This window comes from Thamnophis elegans, chromosome 6 (genome assembly GCF_009769535.1).
Source record: "Thamnophis elegans isolate rThaEle1 chromosome 6, rThaEle1.pri, whole genome shotgun sequence".
NCBI classification, from domain to species: domain Eukaryota; kingdom Metazoa; phylum Chordata; class Lepidosauria; order Squamata; family Colubridae; genus Thamnophis; species Thamnophis elegans.
In genome coordinates, this window is record NC_045546.1 from 15,497,209 (window position 1) to 15,509,559 (window position 12,351).

The window sequence follows — 12,351 nt, forward strand, 5'->3', positions numbered from 1 at the left end:
GAAAACTGCAAGCACTAATACAGGCATTTTTAACAGATTAGCAGAGTTGGAAGGGACCACATAGGTCATCTAGTCCAACCCCCTGCCCAAGCACCATTTCTGACAGATGGCAGTCTGATCTCTTTTTGAAAGCCTCCAGTGATGAAGCTCTCATAAATTCAGAAGGCAAGCTGTTCCATTGGTTGATTGGTCTCACTGTCTCTCCTTGTTCAGTTTCCATCGATTGTTCCTTGTCTGGCCTTCAGGTGCCTTGAAAAAATAGCTAGACCCCTTCCCCTCTGTGGCAGTCCCTCAAATATTGGAACACTGCTATCATGTCTCCCCTGATCCTTCTCTTCATTAGACTAGCCAATTGGCAAGAAAAATGGAATAAAATGGAGAGAAAAAATTACTTAATTGTTTTCCTTAGCAACAGAAATTTTGGGTTCAATTGCGGTTGTAAGTCACAGACTGCCTCAATATCCTCCAGCCAATTGTGGATTGAGTGAATATCATAAAATTGCTTCACACTTTTTAAACTTGAGTGTTAGTCACTTTGGATAACCTTGTATGTGTGAGTGTGTGTTCCTTTGAGTCAGTTTTTGACTCCTGGCCACTGCATGGAAAACTCCCATGCCCAGTTCCGTTCATCAAATGTTTTAGCCTCCAGTTCCCTAATCACCTTGGCTGCTCTTCTCGGCACTCTTTCTAGAAAGATCTTCTTTATAATGTGGAAACTGAAACTGGATCTAGTATTCTAGGTGTGGTCTTTATAGAGTAAAACTTTATAGAGTGGTGTTAGTACCTCACTTGATCTTGATTGTATCTCTCTGTTAATGCAATTTAATGCATAGGCTTTCTTGGCTGCCCCTGCACACTGCTAGTTCATATTTAATTGGTTGTCACTGAGACTCCAAGATCCCTGTCACAGTTACTGCTATTAAGCCTGGTTTCACCCAGTCTATATGTGTACTTTTTCTTGCCTAAATGTAAGACTTTACTTTTCTCTACATTGAATTTCATTTTGTTAGGTAGGGCCCAGTGTTCAAGTCTGTCAAGATCCATCTAGATCTTGAGCCTATCTTCTAGGGTGTTGGCTATTCCTGCCAGCTTAGTAAATTTGGTAAGTTCCCACTGAAGCAAAGGCACATAATAGATTTAGATTTAGATTTGTTTATTTATTTATAGGCCGCCCTTTTCCCTGAGGGGACTCAGGGCGGCTTACAATCAAAAAAAGGAAGGGGAGTGTGGGACAATACGAAAAAAGAAATGTGCACAAAGTAAATTAGACAATAAAACTCAACATTCACTCAGCATTCGGGAGGGGCGAAATAAGATTATCCCCAGGCCTGACGGGTTAGCCAGTTCTTGAGGGCTGTGCGGAAGGCCTGGACGGTGGTGAGGGTACGAATCTCCACGGGGAGATTGTTCCATAGTGTCGGAGCCGCAACAGAGAAGGCTCTCCTCCGAGTAGTCGCCAGTCGGCACTGACTGGCGGATGGAATACGGAGGAGGCCAACTCTATGCGATCTGATGGGACGCAGGGAGGTAATTGGCAGAAGGCGGTCTCTCAAATAGCCAGATCCACTACCATGGAGCGCTTTATAGGTGGTGAGTAGGACCTTGAAGTGCACCCGGAGACCAACAGGTAGCCAGTGCAGCTCACGGAGGATCGGTGTTATGTGGGCGAACCGTGGTGCGCCCACGATCACTCGCGCGGCCGCATTCTGGACTAGCTGTAGTCTTCGGATGCTCTTCAAGGGCAGCCCCATGTAGAGCACATTACAGTATTCCAGCCTAGAGATCACAAGGGCTCGAGTGACTGTTGTGAGGGCCTCCCGATTCAGGTAGGGCCGCAACTGGCGCACCAGGCGAACCTGGGCAAATGCCCCCCTGGTCACAGCTGAGAGATGGTGGTCAAAAGTTAGCTGTGAATCCAGGAGGACTCCCAAGTTGCGGGCCCTTTCTGAGGGGTTTAAATTTTGTCCCCCCAGCCTGAGTGATGGTATGGTGGTCAAATTTTTGGGAGGGAAACACAACAGCCACTCGGTCTTGTCTGGGTTGAGTATCAGCTTGTTTGCTCTCATCCAGTCTTTAACGGCTTCCAGTCCCCGGTTCATCACGTCCACCGCTTCATTGAGTTGGCACGGGGCGGACAGATACAACTGTGTATCGTCCGCATATTGGTGATATTTTATCCCGTGCCTTCGGATGATCTCGCCCAGCGGTTTCATGTAAATGTTAAATAGTAGGGGGGATAGGACCGACCCCTGCGGCACCCCATAAGTTAGGGGCCTCAGGGACGATCTCTGCCCCCCCCCACTAACACCGACTGCGACCTGTCCGAGAGATAGGAGGAGAACCACTGCAAGACAGTGCCGCCCACCCCTATCTCCCGCAGTCGTCGCAGAAGGATACCATGGTCGATGGTATCGAAAGCCGCTGAGAGGTCCAGGAGAACTAGGATGGAAGCATGGCCTCCATCCCTAGCTCTCCAGAGATCATCAGTCAATGCGACCAAAGCGGTTTCTGTGCTGTAACCGGGTCTGAAGCCAGACTGGAAGGGGTCAAGATAGTTAGCTTCCTCCAAGGTACGCTGAAGCTGGAGAGCCACCACCTTCTCAACAACCTTCCCTACAAATGGGAGGTTGGAGACTGGACGATAGTTATTAAGAACAGCTGGATCCAGAGACGGCTTCTTCAGGAGGGGTCTTACCACCGCTGTCTTAAGCGCGGTGGGAAAGTACCCCTCCCGAAAAAAAGAAAAAATAGAAAAAAAAAGATTGAGATATCAAAAATGCCTGCTAGAAATGATCTTTCCGTTGACTGGCTTATCAACTATCCAGTCATGATTTTTATTGTGAAAAATCACATAGAACTTGGGGGCACCCAAAATGCCCAACCAGTTTTTTTTGGCGGGGAGGGGTATATTATCAAAATCAGAACCCTCTTCTCTGCTTGAAAGAAGCATTATTCTTAGCGAGCAGGTAGACAGAGCTCAAATGAGAAGAATTTCTTCCCAAGGCACCATGTGGTAGGACAATGGTCAACACCTTGGCTTTCCGAGAAAGAAATCAACCACGATGATTTTATTGAGAAACACATTTTAATAACATAAACTTTAACAAATAATACGTTATAATAAGTTACATTAAATTAAATTCAATCTTGAAATTCTCCCTTCTGAAAACATCATTATGGTGTTTTCATGGCTCAAAAATAGGGAATACACCAAATAATCAATTAACTGACAACATCAGCTAGCTCTTGAGAGTTAGGATGAACGGATACCACAGGTCTTGGCTCCTTTCTCTTCTTCCTGCCATATCACTGGCAATCCAGCCAGCTATTACTCTTCTTTATGCCCAGAAATCTCTTGGTTGCAAAGTCAAAATCATGCTGCTTTGGACCATTGAATAAATAGAAGTGTCCTAAAAGAATAAACAAGATAGCTTAATTAAACAAGGGCAGTTGATTCCCAGCTAGTATGAAGTTTTCATCTGTCTTCTTTCCCTTTCAGTTTTGATGGAATCTTACTAGTATCCCTAAAATATATGTAATATAAATAATTGGAATGAGGAACTGGCCATTTCACAGTGATAAAGTTTTCTAGCGTATAGTTTCCCTTTTTCAGAATGAGGTAGGTTGGGCCTAGACACATAAATTTATGTGGCCAAGATAAACATTCAGTTTGGTTTTCTTTCACTTAGAAGTCAACTCTGATTAAAGTTAAAAATAGTTGATGTGGTTATATTTAATAATGTTCCCTTTCTGTCACATTAAACTTACATATCTGTGGTAACTTTTGTTCTTGGGACTGCTTACAGTTATGGTGACTAACTGGCAGTGTTAATTATATCAGTTGTCTAAGAATATTTAAATATGATAAACCCATAGGAGGCATTCAGCAATGCTGTGGTTTTTAAGAAATCAGTTGTTGGGTTTTCAGTACAAATGTTTTGTATGTTTTGAAAATGAAGAGATTTAGATTTTGCAGAGTTTTTATCCAGAAATCTACTGAAGAGGCTTTTCCTTGAGATGAAGAAACACTGAGACCAGTTATGAGAATTAAAGTTGACTGATTTTCCCTCATTAACCTAAGTAAACCTAAGGCTAATCCAGTGGTGGGATTCAATTTTTTTTACTACTGGTTCTATGGGTGTGGCTTGGTGGGCGTGGCTTGGTGGGTGTGGCAGGGAAGGATACTGTAAAATCTCCATCTCCACGTGGATTTTGATTGGTCCATTCAGAATTCTGAATGGACAATGGATTTTGATTAAGTTAACAGAAATGATCTTACCATTATCTATAAAAGCAGCATCCACCTTGGAGCGAAAGTTATGGAAGTCAGCTGCTATTTTTCTTGGATACCCTTGCTCCATGGAGTTCTTTTCATCATCATACCTAAGAAGAAGAAAAAAAAAAAGAAGAAGAAGAAGAAGAAGAAGAAGAAGAAGAAGAAGAAGAAGAAGAATTTAGAAATCTAAATTGCTTCAAGAATCCGTATAACTTTCTCCATTTGTATCACAAGCTAGCATACTTGTTAGTTATGTATTACTTCTAGAATCAAAGGTTGCATAACATTTGGTTTAGTGGTCAAGTCTACTTTTTAGCTAGGGAAATTCATGAAACGATTTTGAATTATTCTGTTACTATTATTATTCATACCTATCTCACAGTTGCTGCTGGAGAAAAATGAAGCAGGGTGTTATTTATGTTATCTTGAGCTTCTTGTGGATAGGTAAAATACATATCTAATGACTGTAAAAATAATGATATACATAAATGTTCATTGCCATGTGGCTTCTTTAATGCATTTAGATCATTGTCATATGAACCAGATGATCAATATGGACCAGACTGGTTTTTAGCCTAATCAAGAGCTCTTACATTTGAAAGTCAACATGTCCAGGGAAATGAATTTCCTCTGTCCCTTTCCTTAGTCTATAGTAATGGTAAAAATTTCCTTGTCCTCTTGTATCCAATTCTAGGACATGGTGCTCATCTCCATTTCTTGGCTGAAGGAACCAGTATTGTCCAAAGACATTTCTTGGTTGGGGGAGCCAGCATTGTCCAGAGATATTTTCCTATTAATGGTACCTATTAATCTACTCACACTTGCATTCTTTCGGACTGATATGTAAAATACATCAGAAATTGACCTGTGCCACAATGAACATCTAAGTTATTATAGAGTGTTTGGTATAAGGTTTATTGTATTGTTTATATTAGATTTAGTTTGTTGTGTTTTTAATATCCATCTATTGTTCTTACCCCCGTTTTAGATTTTAAAGCTTTTTATGTAATTTTTTGGGGGTATTCTTTATGTTTTCATTTTTTTGTATCCCACACTCCTTATGCTGGGCTTTGGCTGTAATAAAGATTTATTTGAACTGATATATTATAAGAGCACAGCCTAAGGCACAAAACAAAAAGGTAAGCTGAAAGTAATATGTTTTGTCTAAGGAGGTGTATCATAGCATGTTCCACTTCGCTAGAGGAGATTCTGTGAGGGTAAAATCCCACTGGTGGAGGATAATTAAAATTATATCCAACCCAATAAAACAAAGCAAGACACATATGGTGCAGTTTGAGCATTTTAGAGTAAGGCAAGATCATAAATGTAACATTTTTCCTTTACCTCCAATAACGGTCACCAGAAAAGAAGTATACTTTCTTTGAACTACTGTCATAAGCTGCTGCATCAACTTTTTTAATGTTGTGTGGGAAGCCCAGATTCTGAATGTTCCTTGGGAAACCATGCTCTATAATATTTCCCCTGGAAGACCAATACTTTTGTCCTGTTAAACAAAAGATAACAAAATGTACACGTCTGTCAGAAGGAATAAAAACTTGGTTAGGGAGATGGGGTGTTTCAGATTCCAGATTCAGAGAGTGAGTTATATTGACATCCACGAGAGTTTGCAAGGGTGGACATTCCTTCAACTAGTAGAGATAAGAATGCTTGAAATAGCATTAAGTTTACTGATCAAATCAATCCCCTACTTTTGGAGATAGCAATAAGAAAAATCAAACAGAAATCCTATCCCAGCCCACTTCAGTGATGTCACTGCATTACTACACTAAGATTGTCTCCTCTTGATCATTGACTGGGAGCCTAACAGATGCTACCTTAGGCTCCATGATTGAAGAAAGGTAGAATAGAGATTTGGGAATATACTGGACACCAAAAATAATACATGGGGCAATATTGGGTCCATATTTAGTTCATTTTCTACTATGCAGTGATCCATAGAAGTATCTCACATTTTCCCTTGGAACTGTTATTTGACATGTATCTTAGTGTCTTATTACTAAAGGTAATCAAGAAATGTACGGTACTCCTCTATGCAACATTTTAAAGCGAGGACACTCCTTTTAGGGAGAGTTCCAATTCCCAGTCAAGGTCTCAGTTCAATCTTCAGGAAGTCCCAGTAGAGTTGGAAAACCTTTGGAGATCTGCTGCCAATGCTAGATTACAGAGATCAATAATATGATTTAATGTATGCTGGATTCTTATGGGACTATGCTTCCTATCTAGCTATGTTTTCAGGGAAAACAGCTAGATTCTACTTATAGCCACTTGCACAGTCCATCTTATCAGTTATCCTCCCTTCCTCCACATACTTTGGAATATTCATTATGTTGACATTGAAAAGAGGAATTATTTACCCTTAAAAAGAAAGACGATGTCCTTGTCTCTGTTTTCATATGCAGCATCTATGCCAGTGCTCAAAGTTGGCCAGAAAGCAGAAATGGGATCTTTCTCAATTGTACTTCGGAGGGGATTTTTTCGCCAGAAGAAACTACATTGATAGAAAGGAGAAGGAACATAATTCAGGGGCAGAACCTGCACTGACATTTGCAGGGAAAGCTACTTGGATGAGTGGGGAATGGAATAACCATATACATGATGTAATGACTATTATACATGATGTAATGACTATTATACATGATGTAATTAATTATGTGTCATGTAAGACTTCATGAAGCAAATACATTATTATGGCATTTGTATGATAACGTCAGGAATGTATTGTCATTTAACATGTCATGGTCTGATGTCATTAGACCCGTATGTATGTATGTATGTATGTATGTATGTATGTATATATGTGTGTGTATGTGCATGTGCATGTATGTATATGTATATATACATACATACATACATACATACATACATACATACATACATATAAGATTCTTCATTTAATCCTTGGCATCTGGGATAGAAGGATGGCTTCAGAATATTGTACTACATTTACCTGTCTTTAAAGAATATGGTTTCTCCTCTAAGAGAAGTCACAGCATCAAAAGCTTGGTCAGGGTGGCATGGTTCTGTTGATGGCACTTCTGTTGGGGCAGTTGTAGGGTCTTCCAATACATCCTCATTCTCATCATCATCATCTCCAGGGGCTCCTTGAAAAAAAGAGCATGAGAAGAAATTAAAAACAAGTGGGATTTACAAACTTTTTCAAGAAAATTTCTTCCGGTTGACATGAAGGGGGTGGGTGGGGTGTAGACATCATATTATATATCTTTTCAACCACTTTCATATGATTAATACAGGAATGGGCTGCTGGGGGGTTCGCAGGGGGTGTGAGAGAACCTCTAGCTAAGAATCTGTGCAGTTTGGAGAACCCCCAAATCCCACTCCTGGCTGGCCCACCCCATGCCTCCCAGGAGTACCCACATGGCTCGTTTTGGATGCAGGACACACGCAGAGGTTCAGGGAGGGAGAAAAATGGGCCTACCGGAAGTTTGGGAAGACCAAAAACAGGCCCACATGGCCCCCAGAAGGCCTCTGGAGCCTGGGGAGGGCATTTTCACCCTCCCAGAGGCTTGAGGAAAGCCTCCGGAGCACAGGGAGAGCAAAAATACCCCCCCTTGCTGTGGTGCAGGTGGTGGACTAGGCCACACACACCATGGCCACGCCCACCCAGCAACCGGGAAGAGAACCCCTTGTTAAAATTTTTGAAGCCCACTCCTGGGTTAATACATATTTGGCCTATATGCAGGTGGTATGAAATGATAATGTTTAGATTTTAATGATACAACATTCTCACATGTTTATCCTAAATTGGAAAATGAATCTGGACAATGTGATTTCTGATTTAGTTCTTAAGAAAAAAAGGAAAGCTTTCATATTTTTTAGAAGCCGGTTGCTCTCTTCGTGGTCATGTCAAATAGTATTCCATATCTGATCAGGATGGTCCCTAAGAATGTAGCATGAACAATAACATTGCATTTCAAAAATTGTGCATGTCTTTTTCATAGTCTTTCAAACCACTCTGGACTATTAATCCATTTCTTCAGCTGGGTATCTCTACTCACCATAAAGGCTCTGGATGCCTGCAATATCATCACGGTGAAGTCTTAAGGCTTTGGGATCCATTGGTTGATAGATTGGAAACATCAGAGCCCCTAAATCACTGGAATGTTGAAGCCCCAATGAATGGCCAAACTCATGGGCAGCTACCAGAAAAAGGTTGGTTCCTAGAATGGAAAAGGAGGATCTCTAATGAAATTGATACTTACTATAACAAACAAACATTCATTCATTCAGGAAATATGAAAGATAGATAGATAGATAGATAGATAGATAGATAGATAGATAGATAGATAGATAGATAGATAGATAGATATAGATGATAGATAGATAGATAGATAGATAGATAGATAGATAGATAGATGATAGATAGATAGATAGATAGATAGATAGATAGATAGATAGATAGATAGATAGATAGATAGATAGATAAAGAAGATATAGATATAGATAATGAGTACTCATGGGGAATACTCAAGTGTAACTGTTTTAAATTGGCTTCCTGAACAAAGTAGCCAGAGGGACTTCATGGTCCGCATAGAACTTCCAACTCTAGGCTTCTAGGACCTTAAAAAAGGACATCACCTTGACTTTAAGTTTTGTTTTTCTTCAGTGAGTTATAAAAATGGGGAGGGAATTGCCATGCTACAATATAATAGTAGTGAGCTCTGTTCATCTTTATCTGTCTGTCTGTCTGTCCGTCCGTCCATCCATCCGCCCACCTGCCCATCCATCCATCCATCCATCCATCCATCCATCCAACCATCCAACTATATGTCTATCAAATCTATATAGCCATCCATCTCACCAAAAGCCACTCTGTGTTTCAATTTTTTCAAACACATGCAAACATTTAAAAGTTTAAAAGGAAAGATACCTTTCAAATCCTTGGCCCAAAATTCATCTTCATCGAAATGGGTGTCCCCACCGAAAGCAGGTGAAAAGGCATGGGCCAAATTTCCACCTTCCCCATCAAAAGGAAAAGCATCTCCGTGTACTGAGAAAATAAAGACATACTTTAATCCCCTGAGTGTGACCTTCCAGGCTACTTTACCTACTGTAGGGTCATTTACTTACCTCTATTAACAAAAGAGATTTCAATGTCGGCAGGTTTCCTATAAACTCTGGTGAAGGTCAGGGAAGTCACATCACTCCACACTTTCCAAGCCTTCTCAATTGCATAGTCTACATAGCGGGGTTCCATGTCAGGGGTATAGTTTAGAATCCTGTGAAAAGGTAATAAATGAACGTAAAGAAGGTTCCATACCAAGCACAAGGAGACAACTTTTTAACATGTTTTAGACTGGTTCAGAAGTGTTGCTTCTAAATGGATCCAGTGGGACATAGTACAAATAGACAATGTGCTATCAAACATATTCAAGTATCTCTAGTTTGGATTTTGTAATGTATGGCTGTGAAAGTTGGACCATGAGAAAGCCTGAGCACCAAAGAATTGAGGCCTTTGAACTATGGTGCTGGAGAAGACTCCTGCGAGTCCCTTGGACTGCAAGGCAATCAAACCAGTCAGTCCTAGATGAGATCAACCCTGACTGATCTTTAGAAGGCCAGATCCTGAAGATGAAACTCAAATCTTTTGGCCACTTAATGAGAAGGAAGGACTCACTGGAGAAGAGCCTAATGCTGGGAAAGATTGAGGGCAAAAGAAGAAGGGGACGACAGAGAATGAGGTGGCTGGATGGAGTCACTGAAGCAGTAGGCATGAGCTTAAATGGACTCCAGGGGATGGTAGAGGACAGAAAGACCTGGAGGAACATTGTCCATGGGGTCATGATGGGTCAGACATGACTTCACATCTAACAACAACAATCTCTAGTTTGGATTTACAGAGAAAGATTCAAATATGGTAAACTAGCCATTCTGCAGGAGAAATCATTATTAATATGACCAATAAATCCTGAAGGACCATATGATTGTGGTATGTTGAGGCTTGTAAGTAAGACTTCAAGCAGTAGGATGAAGTGGAATGTTGCTTGGGGTTGTAACCTGCCATCCACAGATCTTCCAAGGTATTTTATTTTATTTCTCTTCTACTTTTATTTATTTTTTGTTTCCTCAATAATTTCATCTGAACTTGGCAGTAAAGTAAAAAAAGATAAACAATGGTGGGATTTTATGTCATCTTCATTTGCTGTCAAGTATTGGATTTATTCACTAATAATACTTTACACCCTATCTGTATCCTTCAATGAAATTCTATTCTTGCTAAAAAAAAATAAGGAGGTGTAATATACAAAAGCTTCTGTGTTAATGCATTTGTCAGTGTCTAAGCTACTATAAAACTCTCTGTGGTCTTAATAATCCTCAAGTGGCATTTTAAATTCAAGAAAAGACTTTCACTTCTTACCTGTATGTCAGTGCTTTCTTTGCCCATTTAGGTGAACCAGGAAACATGTTGTATTCTCCTATGTCAGCAATGCCACACCTGGGTTTTTTAATAGCATCCAAAGTGCTTGCATCCAATTTGCCAGTCACTTTCAACCCCAAGAAATTCTGCATCTGCCGTATTTTTTCTGGAGCAATGCCATTCTTGGCTTTGCTTTTGATCACAGGTGTTGAATCTGATTCAGGATAATAATGTTGTATGTATTTCTGAAATAGAATTAAATTGATTAGATTTCCCCCCTTATATGCAGTTTTCCTATTTCAGAATGAATCTCCCCATCTTAGCCTTTGTTGTAAGCAATAACAATAAGTAAAGTAAAGGTAAAGGTTCCCCTCGCACATATGTGCTAGTCGTTCCTGACACTAGGGGCGGTGCTCATCTCCGTTTCAAAGCCGAAGAGCCAGCGCTGTCCGAAGACGTCTCCATGGTCATGTGGCCAGCATGACTAAACGCCAAAAGTGCACGGAACGCTTTTACCTTCCCACCAAAGATGGTCCCTATTTTTTCCTTTGCTTTTTTTACATGCTTTCGAACTGCTAGGTTGGCAGAAGCCGAGACAAGTAATGGGAGTTCACTCCGCAGCGCTAGAGATTCGGACCGCCGAACTGCCGACCTTCTGATCGACAAGCTCAGCGTCTTAGCCACTGAGCCACTGCGTCCCAATAAACAATAATTATAAATTGCAAAATTCCCCAATCTGTTATCTTCAGATGCCTAGGAAGACTATTCATAATGCCTAGATAGCATAACCACTAAGTAAGAAATATCAAGTCTATCCAACATAGACAACAAGCTGCAGAGAAGTTAGTCATAATACAGATGCTCTAAGCTTATAATCATACACAGGTATAGAATAGGAGATCTTCCAGTTGTTGCTGAATTACCCTTAGTCAGAGAGGTTTGAATTACTAAGAGGTATAACTGAGCAACAGCTGGAGGACCAGAGGTTCTCCATCCTTATTTATGAATTACTATCAACCATTACCTCAGCAAGTTCCCTGTCCCTTTTTGAAATTCTCTCAGTCTCTTGACCTATGGGCAAAGCCCAAGAAAGCGTTCCAAATAGTGCGATTGTCAGCAGCAAATTCATTTTCAGCTTCACCTCTGTGTTCCAAATGTGAAGTCACAAAAGTTTTCAGCTGCTGGAAGTGGATCTGTGTAAGTAATGTACTAAGTCTTCCTCTATATATACTTCAAGCCTGCTCCATAAAATCAACAGTGATATGACTCAGAGCGCTAGAAGTTTGTTGATTTGTCAAAGACATAAAATGATGCTTTGGAATGACACATTATATTGACTGCACAAACTTATTGTGCAATTGCAAACAAAGTAGCTGGGAATCATCAAGCGGGATTTTTTTCACCCGGGGCTGAGGCTGTGCCTTTCATTAAAAAGATGAGTAAGAGCCATTTCTTCTAATTAAATAACTTTAAGCGATTTGCTTTTTTTTTTTTTTTCTATGATGGACTTTTACCTTTTGATAAAACTTTTGCTGATGATTTTTGTTTATTTTGTCTAAATTGATTTATAGAATTGTTTGTGGCAATATCTGAAAGATTTTGAGTTTGAGTTTCATTTTATTTATATGCCGCCCTATTCCCGGTGGGACTCAAACCCAAGGAGGGGAAGGGAAAAACA

At 40.4% G+C, this 12,351-nt stretch overlaps 1 protein-coding gene across 1 annotated transcript; it reads right to left on the reverse strand.

Annotated features, from left to right (window-relative positions):
• Nucleotides 1-3,306: 3,306 nt before the first annotated feature.
• On the reverse strand, nt 3,307-11,814 carry LOC116509853 (stromelysin-1-like). The gene is made up of 10 exons (XM_032219134.1): nt 11,698-11,814; nt 10,674-10,918; nt 9,386-9,534; nt 9,186-9,305; nt 8,314-8,475; nt 7,245-7,398; nt 6,652-6,785; nt 5,621-5,780; nt 4,280-4,383; nt 3,307-3,410 (listed from the first exon to the last, which is right to left on the reverse strand). Exons 1-10 carry the CDS (start codon nt 11,800-11,802, stop codon nt 3,307-3,309), a joined length of 1,437 nt encoding a protein of 478 aa, XP_032075025.1. The 5' UTR covers nt 11,803-11,814.
• Nucleotides 11,815-12,351: the final 537 nt, after the last annotated feature.